This window comes from Ruditapes philippinarum, unplaced genomic scaffold, assembly GCF_026571515.1.
Source record: "Ruditapes philippinarum isolate M1 unplaced genomic scaffold, ASM2657151v2 ctg6137_1_1_1_1, whole genome shotgun sequence".
Classification (NCBI taxonomy): Eukaryota; Metazoa; Mollusca; class Bivalvia; order Venerida; family Veneridae; genus Ruditapes; species Ruditapes philippinarum.
In genome coordinates, this window is record NW_026863306.1 from 27,003 (window position 1) to 42,766 (window position 15,764).

At 31.3% G+C, this 15,764-nt stretch overlaps 1 protein-coding gene and 1 long non-coding RNA gene across 2 annotated transcripts; both read left to right on the plus strand.

Moving 5' to 3' along the window:
- Positions 1-654: 654 nt before the first annotated feature.
- LOC132721786 (glutathione S-transferase kappa 1-like) lies at positions 655-14,081 on the plus strand. The gene is made up of 8 exons (XM_060706161.1): positions 655-766; positions 2,117-2,198; positions 4,740-4,840; positions 6,183-6,311; positions 7,830-7,865; positions 9,820-9,936; positions 10,527-10,617; positions 13,977-14,081. Exons 1-8 carry the CDS (start codon positions 692-694, stop codon positions 14,015-14,017), a joined length of 672 nt encoding a protein of 223 aa, XP_060562144.1. The 5' UTR covers positions 655-691; the 3' UTR covers positions 14,018-14,081.
- On the plus strand, positions 10,770-12,830 carry LOC132721787 (uncharacterized). The gene is made up of 4 exons (XR_009624514.1): positions 10,770-11,341; positions 11,879-11,956; positions 12,125-12,224; positions 12,443-12,830. It is a non-coding gene; the product is annotated as an uncharacterized LOC132721787 (long non-coding RNA).
- Positions 14,082-15,764: the final 1,683 nt, after the last annotated feature.

The following is a 15,764-nucleotide window of genomic DNA, read 5'->3' on the forward strand; positions in this document are numbered from 1 at the left end:
ATTCGGGACACACATTTTATGACTCTAATTGACATCAGGTTTTGAGTTTTTATGGACGTCGGTCTTTAAACCTAAAGAGAGGTAGACCTCACATTCACACTCGAGAGAGGGTGCAAGCTAGGGGAATGGGGGCAAACCCTGCATGACCTACACTTGTCAACTATCAGTTACTTTTAACATTTACCATAAACTAAGTTTAATTCATTTTCAACGTGAATTAAAAAGTTATTAACATCTACTGTCAAGAAAGTACATTAAATATTGAAACTTGATGGTACTTTGTATATATATATAAACAGATGCCACATTCATGTTACAAAGATAAAATTTTCTGATGATTAATAAGGGTTGAGCAAGATGACTTTATGAGTGTAGATCTTTGTTTTTAAAATTCTAATTTCTTACTCGTCTGATAAAAACTACGTGTATGCACGGATTTATATAAATCCGTGGTGTACATGTACGTGTTTACACATGTATGATATTAACTTTGTAGGCTATTAATAATGATTTCAAGTTTCGTCTGAAGACACTAAATTTACATTTAACTAGCCGTAAAGAGTTTAATACTCTACATTGTGTTCTATATTGTTTGCGTAAACATGTTAGTTTTGCGACACTTATACGGAATAGTCTTACAGGCTATAACCGATCCGGTACGGGTTTTATCCATATCAATTCGCGAATAAAAATGGCTGCGCCCACAAGGAAAACTGTTGAATTATTTTATGATGTAGTTTCCCCTTACTCATGGTTTGCTTTCGAGGTATACTTGTCATTAATTATAGTCAGTAAATCTTGTTTGATATTTATGTATTGACAGTAATCCTAGTATATGATATTTGATTTCCATAGCATACAAAATTTCGGTCTAATTTTTGACATTTATAATAGGGATACCACAGGAACTTGAAATTCTATCAAATAACCAATATTAATGATAATATCCAAATATACCCCCTATATACTATAAATTTATACTGTATATGGGGTATATTTTGGATATTATCATTAATATTGATAGAATTTCAAGTTCCTGTGGGGATACTTAAGCTGTTAAGACGTTCTGATCTTATTTTATTCTCTAACGCTATCCCTTCTCCAAAAATGTGATTTAGACTCCCCTGAGATTTTTTAGTCAAGAAAGATGTATACTGATGTTGATTTGCTAAAAAAGCCTAGTGTTAATTTTGCCATTTTTTATTTTCATAAAGTTCACTACTACATGTAGTTGTCCCAGCTACTAGAAATAACAAGTCATGCAGTTAAGTCTAAGGATCAAATAAGTTGAGACAACTAAAGAAATGCCAAAATAAATTGATAGGGCCACTAACTTTTTCAGCAAATGAACAGGATTGTCAAATGAAGACAATATTGTAATCACACATGAATCGAATCGAAAAAAGATAAAATAGGGGTGTCTGAAATCAAAATCAAATCAAACTTTAGGTGTATTGTTGCAGCCCTTACTGGTGACCAGGACAGATATATAAACAATAGATAGGGCACTCTGAAAATAGACGAGAGTCCGATTCAGAACCACAATCCTTTGCGCGCTTTGGTAATAATTGGGTTTTCCCGCTAGTATCCGATTTTCACACTATCGTTTAACTTTGGCGATATCCGTGAATTATTGCTGGCATTGCCAACATGGATTTTCATCGGAGAAATATTTGTGTGGAAAAGTGTGTTTTGTAGGTTTTAGAATAAATAACTATTGCTTCTTATATAAGTAAAAAATGTTTAGTCTTTTTTTGTTGATGTTTCTCCGGGAATTCAATATGGCAGTATTTTGGCTACTTTTACCCAGGATGCATCAATTCTCGCAAAATCTTGCGACATATGATAACTTTTTTTGTTGATGTTTCTCCGGGAATTCAATATGGCGGTATTTTGGCTACTTTTACCCAGGATGCATCAGTTCTCGCAAAATCTTGCGACATAAAAGGGCACATGAGGTTTTCATCTACGTGAATAAGGCTGGAAAGTCACCTTATGACCTTTCAGTATCAGTGTGACATAAAATCCAACTACCAAAAAAGTCATTTAGACTGTCAAGTTTATATTTTATTGACAGATTTATATGTCACTTGCTTATTCATTTAATATTTTGCAGGTGCTTTGCAGGTATAAGAATGTATGGAACATAGAATTAAAGCTGAAACCATTTTTCCTGGGAGGAATAATGAATGAAGCAAGTAAGTGTAGCTTAAACTTATATTTATTGATCCAACACTTTTACACCTTTATTCATTAGTACCTTTCTGAACCTGCAAGTATCTCCTGCTTGACACCACATCAACCACTGTCCCAATATATTCTAGAGTTGTTATTGATTCAGTGCAAAGCAAATATAAACAATATATCAATATCAGACAACAGATATTGATGATACAGTAAACTTCACTTATAGCGAACACGGTTATAGCGAACTTCCGGTTATCAGGAACAATTTATTTTGGCCCGAATTTTGCCCTTCTTTATTTAATATAAAAATATACAGTTATAGCGAACACGGTTATAAGGAATTATCGCTTATAAGGAACATATTTCTTAGTGATAGTCCCACTTTAGTTAAACGTACAGAAAATTACACTTTTATAGCAAACTCCAAAATATTGTCTATCCGTAAATAGATCCCGCATTTTCAACTTTCGTTTTCATTGGCACATACCAAATGTACCGTTTATTGTTGTATGTAGTTCCAGACATCTTGTATAGCAGTACGTAATAGTTTTCTATTCAGGATATTTCTAACACAAATTCTTGTCACCAAGATAAAACGGTTATTCCTTTTATGCTTATATTTAATAGTTTCTTTATCAGTAAAATAATTATGATCATTTATAATCGGTTTTCAACATAATCACGCATGCTTGCAAGCATAATCCATTAAAAGCTACAAAGCATGCTTGATTGAAAGGAAAAGAAATGTATATGCTTTATTAGTAAAAGTCATTCTTATAATATAATAGAAGATATTCAATATAAAAGGAAGGAAAATTGAAAATCTTGTTTATTCTTAATCATGGAAAAAAATCGAAAAGCACTGAGTTTAGAAACAAAATAATTATGATATTTTATGAGAAATTGAGAAAGGGGGTAATACTTAAACTGAAGGATTTTCAAATTTCAAAAAGTACGTTCTCGAGTATTGTGTCTAAATTAGAAATAAATGACTATTTTTGTCTTAATCAAATGCTCTTCGAAATGGCGGACGATGGTAAAATAATCAGTTCGTTATATGTAAATCTGTTCGCTATAAAAACTCCTGATACAAGGAACTAATTCGCTATATGCTTATAAGGAACTCCGGATATAAGGAACAGATTTTGGATGTCCCAATGAGTACGTTATAAGCGGAGTTTACTGTACACCAATGTATGGATAACTACTTACTTTAAGTATTAATTACTTGTCTGTATATTTTTTCATACCTGTTTAAATGCATTCTGTAAAAAGCATTTTCTTTTCATACTTATTTGTAAATTCCCATTGCATAATTTTTGCTGACCATTTTTTGTCATCACTGCTATGAAATATTCTTCTGCATAATATGTTTTGGGTGAATTTTCATAATTTCTAGACATTCAGTTATTAGGTCAAAATTATTGACTTTCTCAAATGTGTATTTATTATTGATTGACAGAAAAATATCATCATTAAATCAATATTATTTCAGTTCTAGCGATGACAGTTCTAATATGTTCTAATATATACCATCATGATTATAATAATATAAAAAATTCAATATGACTTATGAATTCCAGTGTCTTCATTATTAAACAGATTGGCGGTTCATATCATCAGTTAAAATCCTGTTAAAACCAGTTGTGTTATCAGCCTGTAGATTAAAATATCCCATTTGACTTTGGCCAAAACTTGTTTTTTGTTGGCACATTTATTAGCTCAGATAAAAACTGAAAACATAATGTGAATGGAATAAGTGATTTATAGAATTAATTTACATACATCATTTTAAGAAATGATTTCTACATAAATGTTTTTTTTTAAAACAAGAGGCAGTGTATATATAGAGCTGTGTTTGTTTGTTTGTTTGCTTGATTGGGTTTTACATCACACGGACACAGTATAGGTCATATGGCGATGTTCAAGCTTTACTGGTGGAGGAAGACCTCAGGTGCCCTTCCGTACATAATTCAGGCACAAACAGGCACCTGAGTAGAACCACCAACGTTCCGTAAGCTAGCTGGATAGCTTCCTCACATGAAAGAATCCAAAGTCCCTATTGGGATTCGAACTCACAGCGGTGATGGGCAAGTGGTTTGAATGTATGTATAGCTTTATACTCTTTACAACTTTACTCAGTTGGGGTCTGAAGAAAACAAAAAACATCATCATCAGATCCCCATATTAAAATGTGATTATTTCCTTATTCTGTTCTGTGACTGATTGAATTTACAATACTTTAAAAAAAGATTGTCATTAAATTTGCAAGTTTTGAATACCACAGTATTATAGGTTGTATGACACTATGTAAATTTTAAAAACAATTTGGTTGCTGATCAATGCCCCCCCCCACCTCCAAATAAAGTGTCCCTGGAATTAGCCTATAAATTATGGCATGAATGAATGTGAAGAAATTAGTTATTTGTAGAATTACTTTAATGAAATTGAAAGGTAATATATTAACATCACTAGAAACATTCTCACTGATCATATATTTTACATATAATTTATGTTATGACATGGTTTAACTTCACATTGTATTTTTGCAGGTAACAGACCCCCAGCTATGGTACCAAACAAAGGAAAGTACATGTTTAAAGAAATGCAGCTACTAGCAAAGTATTATAATGTACCATTGGTCCCACCAAAAGTATGTCTTCTTTATTTGGTGCTTTTAACCGATGTCATTCTGAATTGGGCAAATGTTTGTTATTCCCATTTAATCCCGAGATACAAACAAAATTTACCATTGCATTGCTTATTGGTATATTACCGTTCACAATAGTGTGATCAACATGTGGTGCTTTTTATCAATATATAGTTATAAAGTTCTTACTGTAAAAGTTTGTTACTAATGATTAGATGGAAAAAAAACAACATTTGCAGAGTTTCAGATCACCAAATCGCTATAATTATGTTTAGTCAATATGCCTTTTAAAGCAGCACACCCTCAGATTCATGCTATTTTTCATGAATAGCCCTTACTGTGTTTAGTCTGCAAAATCTGTCATTAATCACACATAACATGTAAACATTTACTTAAACCTTGGATCTTTTTACTTTTCCTTAAATTATAATACATTTTTATCAAGTTTTATTTTCTCTATCCGTAAGGATTTGATCATCAAGGTCAAATATTAAATTTGAATTATATTAATTTTGGTACAAAAAAAAAACTCTACTATAATATTCTTCCTCTGATGATTTTGACCTTAAAAATAAGAAAAAGTCTATTTGGTCCCCACTAGGCAGTGGCTCTTGTTTAGCAACAAAATAATCCATTAAAAGTGTTTTATATTATTAATACAATAATATATTTTGTAATACTACCAGTATACAAAACTTTTTAACCCATTTTATTTCGAAATTGTAATTTTGTGAAGGATTGATTTTAGGTCATTTAAAAGTAATGATGTTTCATTTAAAAGTCAAACAAGATCCCTGCAATATTTCTGATCACTTGATGCCTCACATTTTGCCTGGTTCCAGAGACAGAGGGAGGGTTAGGGGGCCATAATCCTCTGCGGGATGTAGCTAGTATGTAGAATCTCTGAGGGTTTGGATAGCAACTTATTTTTGTTAGCAAAAATCACACATAAATTTAAACAAGTAAAAGTCAGAAATATTTTAACCCCCACTAGAAAACTAAGAATTATGTCAACCCATCTGTGGAATATGCATTACCCCTATTTTGTGACACTCTTGATAATAAATAAAACCGTTTTGCCTCGCACTGCTGTAGGTTTGATTCATGTAAGCGTCTTCAAATTCTTTCATCTGAGAAAGCTATCCAGCTAGCTTACGGAACGTTGGTGATTGTACTCTATTGAGGTTTCAATCCACCAGTAAAGCTGGAAGTTGCAATATGACCTATACTGTGTTGGTGTGACATATAACCCAACTGAAAAAAAAATATCCATAACATGTAGTTAATTATGCATATAGTCTCAGGGTATAAATTTTTCATTCAACTTTTCCATTCTATATTGCAGGATCCAGCTGAAGTTATGTTTAACAAAGGTTCCTTGTCAGCCCAGAGGTTTATTACAGCTGTTGATTTAATGGACAGTTCTAAAGTAGAGCCTTTATCTAGGGAGCTGTGGATGAGAATCTGGAGTCGGGTACTGTATGTTTAACTTTTAATACTGTCTTATGTCCAAGAGAAAATTGTAAAAATATTCACTTTGAAATTTTACTGATTTTCATATCTTATTACTCTGGTTACGTCCTCCATAGCAAACATTTGTTTATTTATTCATAGTAACTCTTCCTTGACACTTATCGCTTTCATAAAAGGGTCAATAATGTATAAAAAAAACTCCACAAACAAAGTATTTGTGGATATCTAGGAGTGAGCTTGTTAGTGCCTCAGTGGGTCAATTTAATGGTTTCCGGTTATAACTTGTGTTATAAGATTATTGTATTCTAACTTAATATATAGTAAACTTATATTGATACCTCACTAAGGATAGCTTTGGGCTAGTCTAGGGTAAAGGTATATGTTACTCAAAATAGAAAAATGGTTTTAAAGTCAGTAACTAGAGTAAGAATGGGATATTTTAATCAAATAAGTACATACTTAGCAAGCTTATATTGAAACCTTGCATGGGATTACTTTTGGGGCCCTTAGGGTGAAGGTGAAGATCTGCAGTGTTTCTAAAAATAAAAAGTTTCTTTCTGAATGATAAATAAAGGAGAAAGCCTTTGCCACCAGTCCTGCTCATAATGTGCAGTTTTGTTCTGACATTATAATATTTTATACTTGGTTTGTGGCATTTTGATATAAGAAACCCTCTTACTTATGCTAAATCTAGAGTTTTAAATTGATTGTAGGAATGTAGCCTATTTAGTATTACAATAAGAAAATTTTTAGTACCTGTTGGTTCCAGGAACAGATTCAATGAAGTTTCAATAAGCGTTTGTCTTATAACACAGTCAAACTAGAATAAATTAGTATAAACTAAAAAGAAAAATTTAGCAATCATTATGTTAAAGTAAAGAATAGATAATTGGCAACTGACTGTCATTAATTCGTAATATGTGGCAGAAAGAACTACACATTAGCCTCAGGTAAAATGTAAGAATATAGATCTGGCCCTTAGGTAAATGCCCTGTCCTGTTGCTGTTTATTCCTATATGTACTGATAGGCAGTGTAGGAGTATAAGGATTATAACAGTATTTATTATATAGTCTGCTCACTAAAGCTCAAGAGGGAGAGCATCAGATAAGTACTCCAAGGTGGTTGGTTCGATCCTCAGGCTAGATGTATATTCTCAATAGCAATTGATCTTGGACATTGAGTTTAAATCTTGGACATTGAGTTTAAATCTTGGACATTGAGTTTAATGGTCCCAGTCTCCCTTTGCTGATTCAGAAATCATGTTAGAAGTTGCTCACTTGCAAAGAAATGGGTAATTTCTAGGTAGTTATCCAGGAAAGGCTGTGTTACGTGGATCAGCCACAGAGATATTTAAAATATGCTGGAAAAAGCAACAGAAAAACAAACATATAATTGTAATAAAATACTGGCTACTTAAATTCAGAATTTTAATGTAAAAATAAAAACACATGAACAATAGGCTGTTCCAAAATTCAAATTTAAAATGCTTATGGAATTTAAGATGCTTATTTTTTTCAGGATGAAGATATAGTAGATCCTGACAGCTTACAACAGGTGACAATATTAGTTTTTCCTTACTTTTTAGCTCACCTGTCACAAAGTGATAGGGTGAGCTTTTGTGATCGCTTTTCGTCCGGCGTCTGTCCGTCCAGCGTCCGTCGGTCCGTAAACTTTTACTTTTAATGACATCTCCTCATAAACCACTAAGCCAGTTTCATCTAAACTTCACAGGAAGGTTCCTTTGGTGGTCACCTTTAAAAATTGTTCAAAGAATTTAATTCCATGCAGAACTCTGGTTGCCATGGCAACCGAAAAAAAAAACTTTAAATATCTTCTTTTAAAAAACACAAAGAGCTAGAGCTTAGATATTTGGTATGAAACATCTTCTAGTGAGTGTCTACCAATTTTGTTCAAATAAAAGCCCTGGGGTCAAAATTGGTCCCGCGCCAGGGGGTCATTGATTTTCCCTATATGCATATAGTAAAAACTTAAAAAATCTTCTTTTAAAAAACCCAATGAGCTAGAGCTTAGATGTTTAGCATGAAACATCTTCCTATGTTTGTCTACCAAGTTTGTTCAAATAAAAGCCCTGGGGTAAACATTGGCCCCGCCCCAGGGGGTCATTGATTTTCCCTATATGCATAAAGTAAAAACTTAAAAAAATCTTCTTTTAAAGAACTCAAAGAGCTAGAGCTAAGATATTTAGCATGAAACATGTTCTAATGGGTGTCTACCAAGTTTGTTCAAATAAAAGTCCTTGGGTCAAAATTGGCCCCGCCCCGGGGGGGAGGGGGGGGGTCATTGATTTTCCTTATATGTGTATAGCAAAAACTTAGAAAATCTTCTTTAGTAAAACCCAAATAGCTAGAGTTTAGATATTAAGCATGAAACATCTTCTAGTGAGTGTCTAAAAAGTTTGTTCAGGTCAAAATTGGCCCCGCCCCCAGGGGTCATTGATTTTCCTTATAATTATGTGTATAGCAAAAACTTAAAAATCTTCTTAGAAAAAACCCAAATAGCTAGAGTTTAGATATTAAGCATGAAACATCTTCTAGTAAGTGTCTACAAAGTTTGTTCAAATAAAAGCACTGGGGTCAAAACTGGCTCCGCCCCAGAGGTGTCATTGTTTTTAACTTTATGTGTATAGTAAAAACTTAAAAAATCTTCTTTTAAAAAACCCAATGAGCTAGAGCTTAGATGTTTAGCATGAAACATCTTATGGGTGTCTACCAAGTTTGTTCAAATAAAAGCCCTTGGGTTAAAATTGGCCCTGTTGGGGGTGGGGGGGGGTCATTGTTTTTCATTATATGTGTGTAGTAAAAACTTAACATCATGAAACATCTTCTAATGGGTGTCTTCAAAGTTTGTTCAAATAAAAGCCCTGGGGTTTAAACTGGCCCCGCTCCGGGGGCGTATATACAGGTGAGCGATCTCAGGGCCATCATGGCCCTTTTGTTTTTCAATACAGCCAAATAAAAGCTATTAAAGATGAGACTTAAATATTGTGAAGTCATTAGATGTTTTAGATATTCTCAGCTAAAGAATTATGGGTTAAAAACATGCTGGATTATTTAATATGTTTGATTATGATTATAACACAAGAACTGGTAGGTATATAAAGTGGAGTCAAGAGGGGTTCAGTAAGTCCTGGGATTTCTTCAAGCTAAAATGAACATGTTGAAAGAAAAGACTAGGCTTGAACATTGAAAATATGTTTGTAGTTGCAATGTAGCTTCCAAAACAGCTGATTTTGCTCTTTAAACATATGGGTATGGTAAAGGGTGGCATTTATAGGCAGGTTTTTTCAGCAGAGGTGCTCTTTAATGGAGGTCAATCTGGTTATGTTTGTGATTTTCAGTAAAGGATTGATAGGAAAACTTTTCCTGTGCCATGAAGTAAACGCACTGTGTTATATTTTTATTTGTTCTATGTTACTTTAAAAAGGATTCACTGGAATTACTTTAAAAACATCAATGTCCTCAGAATGATAGTTTTGTTGCTATTCTAGGCTGGACAAAAGGCTGGTTTGGGTGACGAGCAAGTGAAATCCTGTCTTCAAAAAATGAAGGATCAAGCTGTTAAAGAAAGATTAAAACAATATACAAGTGAAGCTCTAGAGTACGAGGTAGTGAGCCAACTTTTGAATTTCTAAAAAATATATATATATTTACATTGTATATAAAATTGTAAAACTAGTACAAGGTTGAATGTATCTTACTGGTTAATTATGAGTATGGTTGAAGTTATATGTGTTACATATCTGTTCATATCTAATTTCCAATGGGGCACATGTTTCATTGGTTATATTGACATGTTTCATTGGTTATACTGACTGACATGTTCCATTGGTTATACTGACATGTTCCATTGGTTATACTGACAACAAATTAAATTTGATAAACAGGTTATCTTTACAATTTTCTTAAAAAATGATAATATTCCTTATCGCATAAACTGCGGCGTAGAAGTGTAATAAAGCCATTTAATAAAAACGATATTTCACTATTGTCATTAAACATGGCGTTCAATTTTAGCATTTCACTATAGACACATCAGTGAAAAATTACTCTTTTAAACTGTTAACCATTCTTACTTTGAAAATGTGATATAATTATAGCACATTATATTTATGTAGATTAAGTACTAAATTTTTCAAGCTCTAATAAAAATAAAAAATGTAAACAGCTAGGTGTCATATATAATTTGTTTTTGCAGGCATTTGGGTCACCTACAATAATTGCTCATGTTAAGAAGCCAGTGATGTTGTTTGGATCAGATAGATTCCCAATCCTTGCCCAAGTATTAAGTAAGTACAAAGTCTGACTAAACTCTTTAATGAGACCACCCTGTTATCAAGACCAGATAAGCATAGTCCCTCCAGTGGTCTCATTATCGAGTTTTTAATGTACATGTATTTTAAATGTTTGTATTTAAACCTAAAATGTAATAATATACCCAGCAGGCACTCGACGTTGTTTCAACGTTGAAACAACGTTGAAATATGGTCGTGACGTTGTTCAACCAATATTCAACTATGGGCGACCATACGGTTATATTGCCAATGTATATACAACGTTGATTCAATGTTGTTTATGGTCGAAGTTTTACATTTAGTTTAATCTTTACATAAACCTTTATACCACTAATTTTGTGTTATTATTCCTTTATTGAATTAGTCTGTATGTGATTTTTGTCAGGAAAATTTGCGTTACAATCTTTTTCCGTATATTCAAAATAAGCGTTTAAACAAATAAAGTTGGAAATAATTTTTCACTTTATATTAACGCTTTAAATGTTAGTTTATATATTTTGTTGTTTGTTGTTTTATTTTTTAGTTCTTTATGAATAATATTAATCAATAAATTTATATTAGTCAAAACCCCGTTTATAAAATAACGCTGGTCAGGGGAAGTAATTGTTGCGGTCTATGATTTTGTTTGTTGTGGTCTTTGATTATCGTTCGTGCAAATGGTGGCGCTGTTTGGAAAATTTGAAAACAACACGATTGGCAATTTATTTGGATTTCGAAGGTATTACCGTAATGTTTTACTTTAGTTTACTGATTATTTTCTAAATTATTATTATTTATTCTTAAAATTCTACTTTAATTAACTGTATGAAATAAATGTGAGATGAAAACACATGATTGAGTTGATTTGACACGTTTTCGCGACCTAATTGAATGATTTGGGTTCTGTAGGCCTTGTAAGTTATTGATGTCCTTGGCAATTTATGATTTTACAAATCTTGTCATTCTTTAATCTATTTTTCATATTATTAAACATTTAAAATTGTCTGTACTATATCCTTATTAGAATTTAATCAATTATAAAATTGAAACCTATTAAGTAGTTCGGCCCACATAATTCACGTCCCAAGACAATATATATCAATGTCTATGTTTATATTTTTGTGATAGTATAATACAGTGTTAATAAGTTAAAAAAATACATTATTATTAAGTTAAATTACAAAGTTGAGTGTTAAATTTTAAAGTTGAATAGTTGTAAATTTATAGGGAATAATAAATCTATTTCTATTTTATAATATATTATTTTATATTCTAGATCCTGGTCCTGGCTGAAATTTGGAGTATTGCAGCTGTAGTCTGTATACCATACACTCAACATGAAAAGGACTGTCAGGTTTGTTAAATTGAAATTAATTCTTATTAATTTATATATTTAAATTTTTTTACAATACAAAGTATAAATTTTTCAACTACTGGATATTTATCTTGTCTTAAAATATATTATTTTCTGAATATTCCTGTAATATTATTAATATAAAATTTACATGTTTGTTGATTTCAGGATGCTGCATAAAATGGTCTTAGCTATAGCCTAGAATGTTAATTTCTTGGGAATAAGCTGCAAGGAACTGACGGGGAGTAGTTTTTCTTACCAATCATAGGTGAGACTTTTAAATAGCTTCTTTTTAAAAATATTTTGTTGTCTTACATACAGTATTTGCTGTCAATATGAAACTTAGCTATGTTTCAATTTCTATGCTGTTTTATGATGTAAATCTTAAAGAAAAACATTTTAAGATAAAAACAAATAACTAAGTTGAGTAATTATATGTATAATTTGAGATTGACCAAGTCAACAACTTCTTATTTTTATTTGCAGAAGCAGTAAGAGACAGCTAAAGAAGTACTCAAACACCTGACATACCCAGAAAGATCTAGAAGAAAACATTGGAACAGATTGTAGCTTAATTGTTACAACTATTAAAGTGAATTTAAGCTGCACTTGCACTGTATTTTTTAAATAAAATATCTGAAGTATTTAATATTGTCTTGATATTTTGTTAAACTTTGTAACTTTGCTTTATATCCAAAAATTTAAGTATGGTGGGTTTTCAACGTTGAAATGACATTGAAACTTCAACGTTGAAGCTGCAACGTTGTATCAACGTTGAAATTTCAACGTTGTTTCAACTTTCAAATCCGAATATAAATCCAACCTTATTTCAACGTTGAAATCTGACCATAATTCAAGGTTGAAACAACGTTGATGTGCCTGCTGGGTAAGGTTATTACATGTATACATAGTTGAGTACAATACTTAATTCTTTTGGATGAGTACACAGTTGTCAAAACTAAATTGGATGAGCTGCTAGCTTGGTCTGATATAGATTTTTGCAGCTGTGTATGAGTCCACTAGAATCAATATTGTACTCAACCATGTACCTGTTTATTTCACTGTGCTTTTTGACATTTTTACAGAACTTTTTTACTTTAAGTACAATTAGGTTTTGATATGGATTTTTGGACTCTAAGAATTGAAAACAAAGCTAGATGGAGTGTGATATGCATTTGGTATTAACCCTTTTGACTCTGGAAATGAAAACCAGGCTTTGATATAGTGTGATATGAATTTGATAATAGACTTTTTGGACTCTGGAAATGAAAACGAGGCTAAATTGATTAGGTTGGATCCAATAATGATTTCTTTTGGAACATCATGTGATTCAAATGTTGGAAGTGATTGGTTATATTTCATATTGTGTGAAATGATGACTGTTTCTAACCTGCATTGCATTGAAATATGATATTAACTCTTAACCTGATGTATTTCTTAAATAGACATAGCTCATCTGTTTTAAAGACAGCATTGTGTGATTATTATTGCTGCATCATCAGTTTTTAATGTAGCCCTTTTTTCAAATTTTTTTATAGGTATCATCACAAAACTTGGAATACATGTGTAATTAATATCATGACATGATGCCTTTGTAAGAAATGGAGTGTTATTCTGAAAGCTATACTTTTGGAGTTATGCCCCTTTTTTAACTTCCAATTTTTTTGTCAAAATTGGTTATTGATAGTAAAATTAAAATAAATGAACGTTAATGCCGTATAGCATTATCTTGTTGAAACTGTCAATTTTGGAGATACAGTCTGATTGGTCAGTCAACAGAAAAATGCCTGATCAGAATGAATGGCAGTACAGGTTGGCCTGGCTCTTTACTGGTGGCAAAGGCCAGTCACTATTGTTCCAGCAGGTTTTTGACTTATGAATCTTTAACATTAACCTTTTTAAAGCGAGCCTTATATAATATTAAGATCTAAATATTAATATCTTGATGTAATTATCCAGAATAAATTGTATTTTCTTTCCTTTCAAAGACAAAAAATAAATTTATGTTTTTCTATTTCAGATGAGAAATGGGATGGGCCAATACCAGGAAGCAAACTGTGATAATTTTATATTTTTATAAAGATATATTATTCTTTTGTTATGTTTTGCTAGTACATGTAATGTATTGGAATCATTCAGATAATGTGACAATTTTAAGTTAATACATTCAATTAAAATCAAAAGTGATATGTTTCATTCAAGATGGAAGTTATGTGGTACTTGTAAAATATGTATCATGAAGAACAAAATAGCATGAACTTGATTCTTGGCCTGTTGATTGTAAAATTTTAAAACAGATTTATAATTGTTTTTATAGGAAACAAATTTAATTTCTATTGATCTGTGATTCATTAGCTTAGGCAATTTGAATACAAAACATGGTTGTATGTTTAAAATTGATATGATTTAATGGTTAATTGATATGATTTAATGGTTAATTGATATGATTTAATGGTTAATTGATATGATATAATGAGTTGATATGATTTAATAGTTAATTGATATGATTAATGGTTAATTGATATGATTTAATAGTTAATTGATATGATTAATGGTTAATTGATATGATATAATGGTTAATTGATATGATTTAATGGTTAATTGATATGATTTAATGGTTTTTTTAAACTTGAAGAATTAATGATTGCATTTACAGAGTGTCACTCTCCCTCTTTCCTTTCATTTTTATTCATTGATAATTGACAAGAAGATTTATCATTATATATTAAAAATTGACAAAAATGTTTTTCTTGATGATTAATTCAATGGGTCATGATAACCTTATGAATGAGAATGAAAATGTTGAATTCATGATTGAAATGAATAAAATGATAAATGAATGAATAAATAAAATTATTGTAATTTGTTTGTAATATGAATGAAATTATTGTAATTAAAACTATTACAATAATTTTCAGTATATATTTACAATTACAAACTTATTACAATAATTTTCATTATGAACTTATCACAATAATATAAAGTAAATATTTGATAATAATAATAAGAAATGCAGATATTTACTCAACATTATTGTTATAAGTTTAGAAAATTAAATATTTACACAATGTACTTTATACATGTATTATTGTAATAGGTTTTTAATTGGAAATATTTACTGAAAATTCTTGTTATGGTTTTTTAATTGGAAATGTATACTAAAAAATTGTAATAAGTTAATGTTTATGTGTTTCCTATAATTAAGGTAAATTTGGTAGTTTGTACATTTTACATAATTATGTGATTGAAGATTATTTTAATAAACAGTATTTCAAAAAAGTGAAGATAAATCTTCTCAAGAATATATTCGCTGTTTTGTTTTTTCAATATATTTTGATGGCTGTTAATATTGATTTTTGTGTTGAACGTTACAAAGTAGTGAAGACATATAGGGATCAGTCACCATGTGTCATCTGTCGTCCCCACTACCAACTAGGGATAAGTGGGTCATATTACTGTAAACATAACAAAAGAAAACAAAAAAGTTTATTCTGTAACAGTAGAGGAAGGGACCAATGGAACAAAAGATTAAACAAAAGAAAATAACAATAGAAATGGCCCTTTACCCCAATTCGGTCGCAAGTCCGTCTGTCTGTCCATCACAAAACTTCTCCAGACTACTTGCAGAAACTACTAGTGCAATTTCATCCAAATCGGGAATGATCAGTACCAAGTCCAGTTGTGCATATTGTCGGCATTTTTGGTTCAATGTCCACTTCACTTCTTATACCACTTAAGCAGTTTCATTGTGTGTGTATTTGCGTTTAGTCGCCACCGGTTGCCCATATGGGCGAGACCTCCAGAAGAG